The sequence below is a fragment of the Heptranchias perlo genome, chromosome 24 (genome assembly GCF_035084215.1).
Source record: "Heptranchias perlo isolate sHepPer1 chromosome 24, sHepPer1.hap1, whole genome shotgun sequence".
Classification (NCBI taxonomy): domain Eukaryota; kingdom Metazoa; phylum Chordata; class Chondrichthyes; order Hexanchiformes; family Hexanchidae; genus Heptranchias; species Heptranchias perlo.
Window position 1 is genome coordinate 31,723,370 of NC_090348.1, and position 16,361 is coordinate 31,739,730.

General features: G+C 41.5%; 1 protein-coding gene across 1 annotated transcript in view; it reads right to left on the reverse strand.

The window, feature by feature from the left end:
* pcloa (piccolo presynaptic cytomatrix protein a) overlaps positions 1–16,361 on the reverse strand; it is a 428,697-nt gene that overhangs the window by 194,010 nt on the left and 218,326 nt on the right. The window contains exons 5-7 of the mRNA XM_068005288.1: positions 3,873–9,015; positions 2,945–3,496; positions 1,377–2,875 (exon numbers count right to left, since the gene is read on the reverse strand). Coding sequence (XP_067861389.1) covers positions 1,377–2,875; positions 2,945–3,496; positions 3,873–9,015 — 7,194 coding nt within the window. The remainder of the gene's footprint in view (positions 1–1,376; positions 2,876–2,944; positions 3,497–3,872; positions 9,016–16,361) is intronic.

Consider the following 16,361-nt stretch of genomic DNA (forward strand, 5'->3'; position numbering starts at 1 on the left):
TTATTAGTATGTGTTGGTTTTATAATTTTAAAAATGTTCCTGAAATGTTTTATTCATATGAATTTGTAGAACATTTTGGGAATTTCTATTTACTCATTATGAAAAGTTTGATTTTAAACTATGGTGCTGAAAAGTAGACTAAGTGAAATAACTTACACGATTTCAGCAGTACAGAAACGAGTGAAAAAAGAGGGCAGATGAAAGGGAATTCTTTCATAACAGCAACAACTTGCATTTATATAGCACCTTCAATGTAGAAAAATATCCCAAGATGCTTCACAGAACCATAATCGGACAAAAATCAACATTAAACTAAAGAAGAAGTTCTTTCAATACCAACTTTCAAGGGAGTTCGGGGAACCACAAGGCGTCTAGGTACAAACTGTAGACTCCTGTGGTAGGCAGCAAGTGAAGGTAAAATTTAGAATGGGAATTGGTTGGACTGCATCCCAAATAATGTATTTTATGAATGAAGTGGTACAAGATGTAAGAAGGCAAGCCAGGGAGATCACCAGGCACCTAAGTTTCACTGGCTGCACTTGGCACTATGCCACCAACCATACTTGCAGGCCTTGACAAACCAACCTGTCAATGATAGAATACAACTGCCTCTACAGGCTCCAGATCAGCTCACTGCCAATGTTGCAGGGTGGCTGCAAGTGTTTCCGCCATCTGCTGTAAGGACACCAGTATCCAACCTGCAACATTGGAATGGCACTTCAGTCCTCATCTATTATACCTAAAGCATACTACACTTCTGCCCTTGTGTGCCAAAATAGGTAACCGTTTTCAAACACACCTCATGCAGCATAACGTGCACTTTGCCAGCCACAAAAAGGCAGTTGGGTCTGCACTGCTCCATTGCTTGCCCCCAAAATTAGTATCATTCCTCAGTATGGTCTAATTTTACTTAACTTTTGGCTGGCTCTTCTTTCATCCATCTGCCCTTTAGCCTTGGCAAAGCTTGCCAACAATTTAAAAGGTCCTTTGAACCTTTCTAACGGCTGTAAGATACTTGGCCTACATGCCGGCACTTACATTTAAGTGGCTACATCCCTTCAAATTTCACCTCTGTGATTTTCCAGTCCCCCACCCTGCCCCTGCACAAAGCCAAGGCTGCATTGCAAGCTGTGAATAATTAAGGAAACAAACTGACCCAGGAAAATTGCATGCAGTCAATATACTACATTTCTGGCTATATTTGCACTAGAAGTTAGCCATACTGGACTGAACTCTGTCAATTATTAGCTGTGCTACACGGTGCGACTGCTATAATTGCCAGAAGTACCACAGGCAGATTCACCACAATCTATTTGGTTAATAGTAACTTTTCATGGTACAGACAATCAGAAACAATTAAGTAGCACAATGCTTACCGAGTAGCTGTCGCTATACTGGAAATGTAATCTAGAGCTTTCTTCTGCTGTAGGACTCAGTGGTTTTGGATCAGACATGGATCGCTGCATCACCTTGATGGTCCTAGGACTTAGAGGCTGACTCTTTGGAGGTTCAGGAGCCATTAGCTTCTGCGAGCTTACGTCAACTGCAGGGGATTTCTCATAGGGCACAAACACTGCCTCCAATTCTTTGCTTGGGGACATTGGTGAGATTGGTGAGTACAATACCTTAGGAGATTTGGGTGGGGAGGGAACAACTTGAAATGAGGAATCTGCTCGAAGGTGATTTGAATAACCTATTTCTAATGGTGTTGGACGCTTTTTATCAGTTTTTTGTGGGGATACAGTTGTAATTACCTTATGGCTCAAGTACTGGGGGCTTTGTCCATCTGAGTCTGTTTCTGTCTGGCAACCTAAACTTTCGCCTTTGTATGTTTTCTCTGGAGCTGAAATGTGCTTTACAATTTCTATCTTGGACTCAATTCGAGCCCTTATTGAAGGTGTCCTTATTATTCCTTCAGGTTCAGTTTGAACAGAAATCTCAGCTACAGTCTGCACAGCAATATTAGAGAGTTTTGCAAAATGTGGACGTTTTGCTTTATCTATCTCTGTTCCACCATCAGTATACTTTCCCACACGAGACCTACGCCTTCTGGTGGGAATGTCCCAGTCTTCCTGATTATCTTCATCATCAGTCTGAACACTCGTATCAACACTCTTTTTAGTTCTCCTTCTTCTACTAGTGTAGCATCTTTCTGTCCCTTCCTCATCATCAGTTTGGACTCCACTGTCAACTATCTTTTTGTATGATCTTGGCTCCTGCAAACTTTCATCAAGATCATCACTGTACTGACCACGCAGCCTTGGCATGGAGCTTCTCTTCTTCAGTGGTCTTCCCTCTCTAACATCAATGTCTTTCAAAGACATTTCGGATACTGAGCTCGGCATGCAAGGCTGAGGCATGTGCTGAGGAATGCCATCCGACTGAACAGTATACCATGACTGCGTCTGTGGTACATCATGTCCCATCATGGCTGAAGCTGTTGTACTAGCATCCTGGCCATGCCAGAACTGACCATTTTCTGCTGTTGTGTACTGGGATTCTATCATTGCTTGATCTGCAGTTGTCTGTGGTGTGGCTATACCAGAAGGGTCATAGCTGTACTGATATATCTGTCGAATCTTTTGCTCCTCAAGCTGTTGTTGGAGTTGCTGCTGCAGCTGTTGTATTTGCTCGAGCTGCATCTGTTGCTGGGCTATGGTTTCTTGCTGCATCATAAACTGAGTTTGCCGCTCTTCCTGTTGCTGATACAGGAGTTGTTGCTTCATTGTTTGGAGCTCCTGAAGTTCTCGCTGAACGATGAGCTTTTCTTGCTCTCGGAATATCTGGATCTCGTGCCGTTCTCGCTCAAGCTCTTCAGCTAAGCGTATCTGTTTCATCTTCTCAAACTCCAGCATTTCTCTTTCCATCAGCAAATGTTTGTTCTCTTCAGATACAGGTGAAGCAACAGGTGACAGGTTTGGAACCACTGAAGATTCAATGCCATGTTTCTGCATGTAATCTGTTTCAGGCTGCATAAAACTGACTTCCGATGATGCATCCGGATATATTGCTGAAACTGTTAAGTTAGACACAAGTCCAGCTTGCAGTGCTTCCATGCTAACAGATTGTAAGGTTGATGTATTTAAACCTAGAGGAACCCCAGCTCCCAGTTCTCTTCCTACGTCAGCTGTTGTCAAGAAACTGGAAGACTTGGGCATTGGTTGAATATGCTGTAATGCTGATAGTGAAGGCATAGTATCACTGGTATGGAGACTAAGAGAAGTGCTGAATATTGAACCTGGCTGGGTAGTAATTGCAAAAGTGGATGGGATTGGAGTTGCCACAGAAGAATAAACAACACCACCAGAAGACCTTAAAACACTTGGCATGCCATAGTGACTTCCTATAGTTGGCGTTATTCTTGCTTGAGAATACTGTGGTGTGCCAGTGGCCCCAGTGGCTGAAATCACTTGACGTGTCTCTGGATAGCTCAGTGTTCCCTTGCTGAGATGATCTTGAGGCTGAGTACAAACTGCAGAATAGTCCATTAATTCACCTGTAATTATAGGGTCAGAAATACAGCTCATTCCTAGAGGATCAAATTGATTTGTGGGGATAATCATTGCCATTCCATCCAGGTGATTAAAGCAAAGACTGCATGCAATTCTTCTTTATCATTAATAGTTGCAATTAGATGGGAAGCAAAAACAATGCTGAAAAACATGCAGGCACATGCAAGCACCTGTGTGCAAAAAACATAAGGCGAAACAAAAAATTAATTGCATTCCATTTTCTCATGCTTAAAGTTCTGTACCAAAATGAAAAATGAAGAATTAGAAATGACGCAAAAGAAAAAACTTAGCCCAGTATGAGTTGAGGGAAACCATGCAGTCTTAATTTTAAGGAAAGATCTGTTGCTGTATCATACTGACCTGTAGTCAGTTTTCCTGCTGTAAGGTCTACTGCTGCATCTGTAGCACCACTACGATAGTCAAAGCTATGTTTGCTTTTATATAGAAACAGACCAGCTTCTGCCAAGTTTGTATCAGACATGGAAGGCTTCATGCTTCCAAATCCTCGGTAACCATGGGACCCACTACGGTCATATAGATAGTGGTCATCTCTGTACCCATAGCGATCTTCAGGTAGTGTGGAAGCAGGTTGCTGTGTCAAAGATGAACAACTACGACCAAATGGAAACTTGTAAACCACATCACAGCAAACATTACGTCTTCCTGCGGTAAGATCTACAGGTTTGTCTTCTTCCTCTACAATTGTAGTAACAATTCCAGATGTTAATTCATCCATCGTCACCATCATTCGATGGGGTTTTGTTGTGCTCAAATCAACTGCTCCAACCTCTGTAGATTCTACATCTATCCATCCATTTGTTGTACCAGTAGGAACTATTGTCACTGGTTTAGTAATAGGCCAAGTTGGCATGGGAGCAGCAGTGCTACAAGACAGGTTGATTGGAACTTCTACTGTGCTTGGGGCAGGTGACTGACTATGAGCAACATTGAATGCTGCTTCATCAATCTTGGTTGTTAGCTGAAGTGGTATAGACACGGCATGCCCAAGATCCACAGGTCTTTCAGAAATGTCAGTGGTTGCAGTAAATGTTGTGGTAGCTGTGCAAGTAACTACAGTTATACTTTCAGTAGATATTGCCAGTGTAGAAACTGGAATTTGTTCATCTGATCCGGTTGTACTTAGATTCACAATGGCAGGCTGAATCGCACTGATATGGCGTACGCCACCTGCCTCAATTACCAAAGCATGCCTTCTTCCATCTGTCGAGAAGGTAGACAAATCCATACCGTTATCTGTCATACCAGCATCTAAATTAAACAAAGTACGAAGATCAATCACATCACTTGTAAACTGTGTTGTGTGTTCCAGTGTTCTCCCGTTTTCTTGAAATCGTGGTTGTTCGGTATATTTTCTTTCAGGGGGTATGGTTATAGAGACACTAACTGTACCTGTACTTGGTACTTTATCATATACCATAGAAACTGGTGTCTTTGTGACATCAGTTGATATCCCATGTGCCACGGTTGATACAACACCCTGTGCCAAACTCTGATAAAAATAAACTGTCTCTGTTTTTCCCTTTTCAACTATTTCCTGAGTTTCTACAGATTTAGTAAAGTGAGCCAAGGATATGGTTGATGGTAGACATGACAGACCATGCTGTTTTGAAGGAGATACTGATGGCTGGGTGGAAGATGCTTGGCAGGTTATAGATTCTGTTGGAGTGCCAGGTTCAGATGGCAAAGTGATTACTACATAGGTAGCTTGAGAATGCATAGTTAACTTTGGAGAAGATCTATTTGAATGTGGGGACATAGGAGATGTAGGAGAAATCAGTTTGAAGTCTCCTGGTGAGGCCAAGTTTAAAGACAAAGTTGTAGTTGAGTCTGAAGTTTTATGTTGTAATTCACTTGGCTTATGCACAGTTAAAGGAAGGTGAGCAAGTGAAGGCTTTGGAGGAATTGTAGGTCGTATTCCGTCTGCTGGCCTAGTGGTGAAAACCAATCCTGACGGAATTGAGGCTGGTTTAGGAGGGATAGGAGGTGGCATTGGGTGAAATATTTTTCCATTTGTTGCTAAACTGCTTTGATCTAATGTAGTAGTTAAGCTAGTTACAGCACTAGTGTGTGTAGGGGTTCCCATTCTACAGACTGGTACTTGAGCTGGGGACTTCTTCTTTGGGATGATAACTGGCTTTGGAAGAGTTGGAGGAGGTAAAGGAGGAGGAGGTGGTGGTGGTGGATGGAGTGGCGAATTAGTAGTAGGCTGTGATGATGAGCTTGTGAAGAATGAGCCCATTTTAAAAGGAAAAGAAGAAGCCCAAGAAGTAGTTTGTGGTAGTTGTGAGGCAGTGGTGGTTACAGAAGTGGAAACCGTTGTAGAGACAGAGGAACTTGGTGCTGTTCTTGAGGCAACTGCATGTTTTTCTTTTCCTGATACTGACATAGTGGAAGCCAGTGTAGCTGTTGGTATTGGTTGTGTTATCGCTGGGGATCCACAAACAGCAACCCCCATTGAAGCTGGTGCCATAGACACTGAAGAGATAGCTTTATCAGAAATACTATCCACAGTAGATTGTTTATTCAAAAACTTTCTAGTTTCTGGCACTGAAGTCACCATAGTGGAGGTGGGAATCTCAGAACTGTCTAGATTAGGAGGCACAGAAATAACAACATGATCTGACATGGTTGATAGTCCAGAAGGGCTAGTGGTTGAAATGGGATATACATGAGAAGTCCTTACTGTTGCAGAAGTTAATGGACTCGTTGTAGTCTTGATAGTAGATATGGATGTCGGTGTTGAAGTGAAATGTTCTTCACTTGTGGTTATACTAACTACAACAGAATCCTTTGCCTTTAATACACCAGCCGGCATAGTGGACCAAACTGGAGAGCTGCTAGTTGTGGTAACAGTAGAGGCAATTGTGCTAATAGAAGGTGAGACTTCTGTAATAGGAGTTGCAAAAGCCGTAGATGTTGCTGTTGTTGATACAATACTGCTGGTTGTAGTCCCTGGTTTATTCTGTTTTACTGTTTCAGTGGTTTCATGTGACATCTGTCTATTGTCTACATGATAAGGTTCTCCATATTCTGCTTCATTATCGTCTTCCACAGTAAAGTGCTGTGTAATTTTGACATCAGGGATAGTATGCATCATACTACCTATTGATGCAATTTGCTCTGGCTCTGTACCAGGAAGTTGTATTGAGGTTAACAATTCGTTATGTACCCTAGTGGAAGCAGAAGAGATACCAGAGGCCTCTGATTCAGCAGACGCAAGGGACTCAGGGGAACTTGGCTGAGTTGGACTGGTTCCAGGTGTCAGCAGTGCTCTTTGTCGCTTCATGAGCTCCTCATAAGCAGCATCAGCATCTAATAACTGTTTTTCAGTCTTTGTGGAAGATTCTATGACATCTGATGGAAGTGTAACAACAGTTTCTTCACCAACATGCATAGTGGAAACCAATTCCTGTTGACGGAGGTTTACATCTAAAGGTTGGGTGTAATAATACTGTTCAGCAGCACTGAAACTGGTGGTTTTTCTCATTATTTCTTCATAAATTTCATCTGGACTTCTTAATTTCTTTTCAGATTCCTGCAACAAACGAGTGCCGGTCTCCTGTCCTGTATTAAGGAAATGGTTGTCTGTTGTTCCATTATAAGTATCTTCTACTAGAGATTCATATATATAATCTTCTATTAACATGCCCCCATATAAAGGCTCCTTTTCAAATACTTCATCAGGTTCTTTTTGATTCTGAAGTAATTTTGCTTTATGCATCATTTCTTCATATGCTTCTTCTGCACTTTTCAAAGACTTCTGACTAATAGCATCAACTCCTTGTATAATGCTGCCAGTTTTCTCATCTGTTGGAGAATACAGTGACACAGAAGTAGGCAATTTGTAAACTTTCTGAACCTCTATAATTTTTTCTGGACTTATTTCAAATCCTTCAGGCTCAGATTCAATGCTTGGTGAATATTCAGAACATGAAGACCGATGTAATTCCTCCATTTCTGCTGCTTGTCGCAATTCTTCTGTTGGTGAGGCATCTTCAATTGGTGATAGGTTGCTTGGAGGCGTTTTTGGACGCTCACGTCTTCTCTGAGCTCTTAATTCATCTTTATCTTTTTTTGATTTCTTTGTTGAACTCTTTCTTTGTTGCTGTTCTAACTCTCGCTGTTTTTCTTGTTCCCGCAAAAGTTCTTCTTCCTCCCGCAATTCTTCTTCTTCAGAAGAGTCTTCAATAGTAGGCAACAAAGGACCATGTGATCTGTGTCTAGCCTTTCGTTGCTGTTTACTCTCTCCGAGCATCTTCTTGTGACTTGGACTACTGTCACTGTCTTCATCCAATGATGATACTGACGTAGGTGAAGTACCAGGTGTAAAACTGGATGTTGCATGCAGACTGGATGAGCCTTCACCTCTTGACCTATCTTCTGGTGAATCAGTTAAGCTCTCCATCTCTAGCTCTGGTTCTTCTTCATAGTACAATCCGCCCTTTTTGTGCTCAGATTCTTCTTCTGTGTATTTATTTGTAATAGAACTGTTCAAATCAATTGTTTTAAATCGTCTAAGGCCTCCGCCAGCTGAGACAGACAACTCTTCATTGTCTTGACTTTTAGTCTCTCTGTACTTAGGCTCAGGACTCTCATCATACACTTCTTCATCATCATCATCATGCCATGAATGACGCCTCCCTGAATCATCATCATGGCTTGTGCTACTTTTTTTTGAAAGACGTCTGTGTTTAACAGTTGGTCCTTTGCTCTCTGGTCGTTCTTTTCCACTGATCTCTTTCAGCTGACTCCTGATATAGTCATCCTCATCAGATCCTGATGCATCTTCTTCTGCACTCATCTCAATGATTTGTTTTCGAATAAAGTCTTCTTCATCACCAGATCCTTGGCTATCACTGTGGTCTTGTTTGTATTCATCACTACTTGATGATCCAACACTGATCTTTCTCTGCCTATGAGGACGTGGTGAGTGCTCACTTTCACTACTGTCTTCTAGAGAATCATACCGCTGCCTCCTCAATGCTGCTTCATCCTGAGAACCATGGCTTTCTCTACAGTCTTTTCTAGGCAATGTATCCCCATGACCATCATCCTCCAAAGCTTCCTCATCTTCTTCCTGAATATCTTCCAGGTCCTCTTCATCTGAGCTATAAGACTCTGGTGTAATTGACAAGGTTCTTGGTCTGTGTCGTTCTCTTTCTTGGTCAGCGTAAAGTCCATAAGGATCTTTGTACTGACCTGACTTCTCATTATTCAGTGTATTTGCCTGAGCTTCTAAGATTGAAAGAACTGTACTTTCTAACTTGGCAAGATCTGATGGGCTTGAAGGACTACTTTCCTGAGAAATTGAATCTTTCCTAGCCGGTTCTTTGAGCAAGTCTTTATCCTCACTTTGAAGAACGGTTGGAATTTCACCCAGTGAACTTGATATACCATCAGATGAATATCCTGTATCACTCAAACCCTGGGGGCTTCTCTGCTGATGAGGTGCTGATGAATCTGACTTTTCTTCCTCTTTCTCCTGTTTAAGAAAAGATAGTATTTCATTGAAATTAATGCAACCACTAATCATATAAATCTACAACCCCAACAATTACAACTGGTTTCTTACTTGCATAAGTAACCTCTCATATCACAACAGAACCCAACAAGAGGATACCAGCTATGCATAAAATTCAAATTTGCAGCAGAAATTTTATACCAAAATATTTCACAGTATTATTTGATATCCCATCTTTTCTACTTTACTATGCTTTACTTTTAACTACCTACCAGTAACAAATCTAATGTGCATAAAAATGCTATTACATTACCAATATCTAAGTACTTCCATGTATGTCCTGGACATTAAGGAAGCGTGCAATTATATTTCTCAAATGATTTACATCAGAAAATGAATGAAAATGAAAGTGTTAATGCAGAATAAGTTAAACTAGAGACTCTTAATAAATAATGCGGTAAATAATGTTTGATTAATTTATCATTTTCTAAAAGACTGGGACATCTTGACATTGAACAGTTGAATTGTTCATAATGATCCTGCGTTTCTAAGTCATTTTAGGTAAGTACTTGTAACTTCTTTGATTTTTGAAGGCTGAGATTAGGATATATCTTTAAAACAATCGGTGTCTTTCACTGCAGTATTTAATGTTGAGTTTTATAATTAAAAAATTTAAAATATAACATTTTGTAATAGTTATAACTGTAAACATAAAATTCGTTACATTGTTTAGGTTGAGCCTACAAAAACATATTTGGGCTTACCATGTGACAAACAGCAGTAAAATATTATAGAAAAAGACCTGTCCTTGATGTTTACAAATTAAAATATGCTTCTGGATCAATGACATTAAAGATGCTTGTAAGTTGAGGCTCTCCAAATGCCAGATCCCTTGACAGTCTCCAGAAGGAAAGGCACTGTATTAAGAGAAGGAATGAAGAGTAACTGCCAGACTTTCCACCTGGGGCTGAATTACAGCAGCTCTCCCTAACCTGACCACTGGAAGTGCGTAAATGGGGTTTTCACTACACTTCTGATGAAGTAATGCCGATGGATAAGGAACTGCTCCGAGGAATTTCCCGGCCAATGTCCATGCTCAATCATTTTGAAAATGTGATCCAGGAAAATCACAAAAAGGATAAATTTTAAAAAACTTTAAAATAGTATTGTACATTATTATGCTATTTATCATCCTTTGCGAATAATATGCAATCTGAGTTATGGTTGGACCCACCTACAATCTTAGACGTTTTTTAAAAATCTCTTACATTAGTCCTAAATTGTTTAAATAGTTTTTTTTGATAATTCTGTCAAAAGCGCAGCCTGGAATCATAATAATTAAGAGTAATTTCACAAACTAATTTTACATCAGTGAATTGAAACCAAGGTGTCAGTTAAAAGTCTTCATTTTTACAAATAATTCAAGTCTGTGTAAACTGCTAGCAGAGTAAACAATAATCAAAACCTAGACACTAACCCCATGGTTCTTTGTTCTCTTTAACTGTCACAAAGGTTAGAGGGTACATTTTTCTGATCTTTGCCATTAGGAATCAACTATTTCCCCAGGCACAAAGGTCAGGAACATGCTACGGAGACCCTTTTTCCTGGGGCTTCGCTGGAGGAGAAGCTTTTGGATTGCCATAAAACCCAACTGGTTGACTAATGTCCTTCAGGGAAGGGAGTCTGCCACCCCTACTTGGTCTGGCCTACAGGTGACTCTTGTCCCACTCTAAATGATTGATGTTTAGTATCCTCTGAAGAAGCCGAGCAAGTCATTCAGTTGTAAACGTTCACTACCAAGTTCAAAAATAAGGGAACTAATGATGGACCTATTGGCGGCAACCAAGGCATCGTATTAGGACAAGACTTAAGCAACCTCAAGCCAATCAACCTGGCAAAGTCCTTCTCATCAACACCTGGTATTCTCATTTCCTACCTAACACTATTGTGGGAGCACCATCACCACAAGGACTGCAGCAGTTCAAGGAAAAGGCTCACCACCACCTTCTCAGGGTATCTAGGAATGGGCAATTAATGCAGCCTGGTCCTAAGAAATTTTAAAACAAAGTTTTGATGTGTACAAGTTGGGAGAACTGTTTCACAGACTAGTTAAGCAACAGCCTCACATAGTTGTACTCACAGAATCATATTTATCAGCCAACATCCTGGACACCTCCATCACCATTCCTCGGTATGTTCTGTCCAGCTGTCAAGCTAGACCAACCAAAGGTGGGGGCACAGTGGTACACAGTCAGTTGCGAGTGACCCTAAGAGTCCTCAACATTGAGACTGGACCCCATGAAATCTCATGGGTTCAGGTCAAACAATGTCAAGGAAACCTCCCAATTGATTATGCCCCCGTAACTGACTAATCACATTGAACATCATTTGGGAGGAAGCTCTGAGGGAACAAGTTTACAAAATGAATTCTGGGCAGGGATTCCACCACCAAAAGTAGTTCAATACAATCACTGGCTGAGCTGGCCAAATTATGAAGGACATAGCTCATGGTCCAACACATCCCTCACTCACTCAATCACCATCAAACTGGGAGACCAACCCTGGTTCAATGGGAAATGCAGAAAGGCATACCAGGCACAGCTTTAGAATGAAGCAACTACACAGGGTTACCTGCATACTAAACACCAAAAGCAACAGGCAAATGACAGAGCTAAGCCATCCCATTAATTCACCTATTAATGATTAAAGAGAGATGACTATCATATCAGAACTTTTCAATTATTAAATACTGTCACTACAAGAGCAGGTCAGAGGCTGCGTATTCTGCGACGAGTGACTCACCTCCTGACACCCCCAAGCCTTTCCACCAAGTACAAGGAACAAGTTAGGTGTGTGATGGAATACTCTCCACTTGCATGGGTGAGTTCAGCTCCAACAACACTCAAGAAGTTCGAAACCATCCAGGACAAAGCAACCTGCTTGTGTGGCACCCCATCCGCCACCTTAAACATTCATTCCCTCCACCACCGGCGCAGTGTGTACCATCTACAAGATGCACTGCAGCAACTTGCCAAGGTTTCTTTGACAGCACCTCCCAAACCCGCAAACTCTACCACCTAGAAGGACAAGGGCAGCAGGTGCATGGGAACACCACCACCTGCATGTTCCCCTCCAAGTCACACACCATCCTGATGTGGAAATATATCGCCGTTCCTTCATCATCGCTGGGCCAAAGTCCTGGAACTCCCTACCTAACAGCACTGTGGGAGGACCTTCGCTACATGGACTGCAGCGGTTCAAGAAGGTGGCTCACCACCACCTTCTCAAGGGCAATTAGGGATGGGCAATAAATGCCGGCCTCGCCAGCAATGCCCACATCCCATGAATGAATAAAAAGAAAATCTGCAATGCACCCAGACAATAAAAATATGGCTCCCTGTTCAAACTGCTCTATAAAAAGAAGACTGTACTTTTTTGCAGCCCGTGTCTGTTTCTCTCCTCTCACACTCTCTTTCTCACAGTCCATCTGGTCGTGGGGTTTGTCAATGCTGCCATTCAACTTTGCTTTCTTTCTCTCACTCTTGCCCTACCATCCAAAGGAGAAGCGAGGGTCTCATAAAACTTATAGGCCCTATAGTTTTAATAAACCCCTTCGACTTACACTATGGATGCTGAAATAGTGTTACTTCTACAACAGCTCTTGCTGAGGGTGAGTGTAAGAAAGAGAAAAGAGCAAATCAGTCAGTGCAAGTGGAACAAGCAATTTTTGCACCACTTGAATTGGGTCATGCCAAATGATCCGGGACACTTCGTAGTCTCAGTCACAGTTTGTGGGTTCAAGCCCCACTCCAGAGACTTGAGGTAGATATAAAAGATCCTATGGCACTATTAGCAGAGCAGGAGCGTTCTCCTGGTGCCCTGGCCTGTATCTATCCCTCAACCAACATGACTAAAAAAAACATTATGTGGATGTTGCTGTTTGTGGGACCAAGCTGTCTGGAAATTGGCTGTCGTGCTTTCCTACATTACAACAGTGGCTACACTTCAAAAGTATGTTTTGGGATATCCTGAGGTTGTGAAAGGCACTGTATAAATGGACGTCCTTTCCTTTTTTCCTTTAAGCTCTCATACCTTGGTTGGCTGTCAGGTAAACAGTCAACCGTACTTGGAGATTGTTGCCCTATTTCACCATGTACTGTCCTTTATGTCTTATTTGGGTTATAATGTAGCTCCATTGCTAAAGATACCCAGAAATCACAACATATTAACAGTGCTGGTCACTGTTGAAAAGTTTGAGAACTAATTCAACATGAACATGTGTCTATGAAAGAGATTTTTCTCCTTTTCTTTAATTATTTGCAGAACTACATCCATTAAAAAATTTCTATTCACATATGGCCCTTTAAATGTGGAAGTCTTTTTGATATACAATAAAAGATACTGGGGCTGAAAATCAGCAGCAGCTGCATACTGGTGCAAGAGCTGCAATGTGCCTGGCTGGCTCCACCAGTCTATCCACACTTCCTGTCAACTTTTCCCATTATAAATTCTTATGTCCACATTTAGGATGGAGACTGCCTTTGTGAACTTGTCACACTGTAATTACACTCTCCCCCCAGTGGAGGCACTGCAGCACCCACTGGCTGGAGGGTGCAATTTCAGCATGACAACTTTACAGAGACGGTTCCCATTATAAATGTGCATGTAGGAATTGATAATGGTAACATAAAAATAAAAACAGATGTATGACTTTAAAATTGGGTCTGAATTATGTCTGCATGCCCTGATCCAAATATCCCCACCCTCTCAGCCCACTTCACTTGAAGACTACATTTGGTCTTAACTCCCAGTGTGCAATGCCACAGGCAATTGACTGGTTGTGTCTTAAAGTTGCTAGGTCGGCCATAGTGTTCCATTTCAAGATGCATTGAAAACTTCTATGTCAGGTTATCTCTGTGGGAAAAGACATCTTAAAAGTGACCACAAGTACCTGCAGCAGCAGTTGCTCCTGTAGGCGATGCTATTAAAAGATCTATCATGTAATGTTGGTTCCAAATAATGAAGTACTAGTGCAGTATTGTAGCCTTTTGAGGCAGCTTACATCTTCACACACAGCCACTGGGAGAGTGTGCACCATAATTCTTTCATGTATCTGCGTGTGCATAATGTTCAAGCATATCCCAAAGTCATTGAACAGTATGTGGAAGTAAAAAAAAATGTAAGTATTTTTTTAAACCTAGCAGTGCACACATTCTGCATTATGTTTGTTCACTCTGCAGGGCCTTCAGTATGTATCCCACCTGCCCTCATATGCAAGACCAGCTAAAGTGTATTGACCATTTGTAATAATGTCTTGTGATTGAATTGATACTGGCAGCTCAACCATGCAGATAGACTCTGCTTTGGTGTTGCACAATCTCCCCGCTTGAAGAGCTTTCCAGCATCCCCCCCACCCCCTCACACCCAGAGCCTTTTGCCAATTTTACCCACCTCCTCTGAACCGTTAGTGCCTCCTGCCCCAGATATTACTGCCAGCTATTGATTGTGCATCCATTTGCCTTGATCCCCTGCCCTCTGCTGACTGAGTTTTCACCCCTTACCACTCCTAATGATAGATTTCCCTGAGCCTGCCCCCTCCTTGCTGAGAATGCTTGCAGGCCCCATTCCTGCCCCTCTCCTGTCCCATATTCCATGCCCCCCTCTTCAGCCCCTTCCCCACATCTTTCTCCTTTCTCATCTGCATTTTGGTATGTTGATAGGGTGAGATAAAGTAAAGTGGGTGGAGGCTGGTGTGGTACATAAAGACTGGCATAGACTTGTTGGGCTGAATGGCTTGTTTCTGAGCTGTAAAATTCTATGTAATTTCCTATTCTTCTGTTCTCCCCTTTCTCCACTCCCCCTCCTTTCTATTTCCTCCCCCATCTCGGTCCAATTATCCTCCCACCATCTCACCCTGCCTGACCGGAATACTACAATTTGTGTTGACTCCCTGTGTGTGCAACACCACAGGAGGGGGGGGGGGGCGCAGATGCTAATACAGAGAACACAGAAGGGAGAAGTACAGATGATAAATGGAACACTTTCAAGTCCATACTTTGAGGATACAATAAAGTAAATGAAGTGCAGCAGAGGATAAAAGAAACCTCAAGAAAATCTATAGTTCGATTAAGAGAGATGTATACATGAATAAGAGCCTAGAAATCAATAGTGAATGGCCACATAACGCATTCATCTGAAATCCTTCTCTGCTTTTTTTAGTGGAGGTACTAAGTTGTTTACAATAAATGGGCTAATGTTTCTGCGAAAATAGCACAGAGGGATTTTAGATGAACAAGTGCCTGTACACTATTATTCCACACCATAATTTCAAGACTAAATTAAAATTGAACACAAGACTAAGATTGCGGGAAATATAAAGCACAGTCTGAACAGTTTTTTATTAACATTGTATTCACAGAGAACAGATGGTGAGGGAAACAGTAGGACCACGGAATGATTTCAAGGGTGATATATCAAGTGATCAAAAGGGTGGCAGATATTCTAAACAATTTATTTGACTCAGTGTTCATAAAAGCTCTCTTCCTAATGCAGAGGTGGGATTTTGAAGGCGGTTGTAGGAGATATTAAAATTTATGAGTAAGGAAGTAATAGACTGGTTGAGAGCAATAAAAGAGATCAAAGTATCTGGATTGGGTAAGCTGTGCAAAGGGTACCTAAGGAAATAGCTAATTAAATCAACTACACCCCGAGGGGCATTTTTAGGGATTTGTTGTAAACAGGAATAGTGTGTGAATTATACAAAAGGGACATAAATATAATGCTGAGAAGTATAGGCCAGTGAGCCTGATATTCATAATAGATAAAACCTTGGAGGACATTTTGAAGGAGGCAATAATGAAGCACCTAAAGAAATGTTGACTGACAAAAATAAGTTAGCATGGCCTGACAAAAGTCTACCGGACTTTTTTGAAGAGTTAATGGACCTAGCAGATAAGAGGAACTCAGCAGATGTTATAAATTTAGTGACACAGAAGACTGGTTCATAAGGTCAAAAATAAAGCAGAGTTTCAGGAGGAAGCAAACAACTGCATCAGAATGGAAGAAGGTAATTTGCAGGATGCCTCAGAAATAAATGCAAGGAACATTGCTTATCTTATACGGGGACAGAAAAGAAGCTGTATGTTTGCCGAGGATGCAGAACTGTTGGGGTGAGGCTGCAAATAACAAAGAACAAAGAACAAGTAGACCAAATACAGAGGGATCTAAATAGATTGGTGGACTGGATCAAGAAGGGCCAGATGTAATTTAATCTGGACAAATGAAAAGTGATGAGACTGGGGAAGGGAAACAAGCAATGGGAATATAACTAATAGGACAACACAGAAGAGGGTTCTGAGAATAGCTTT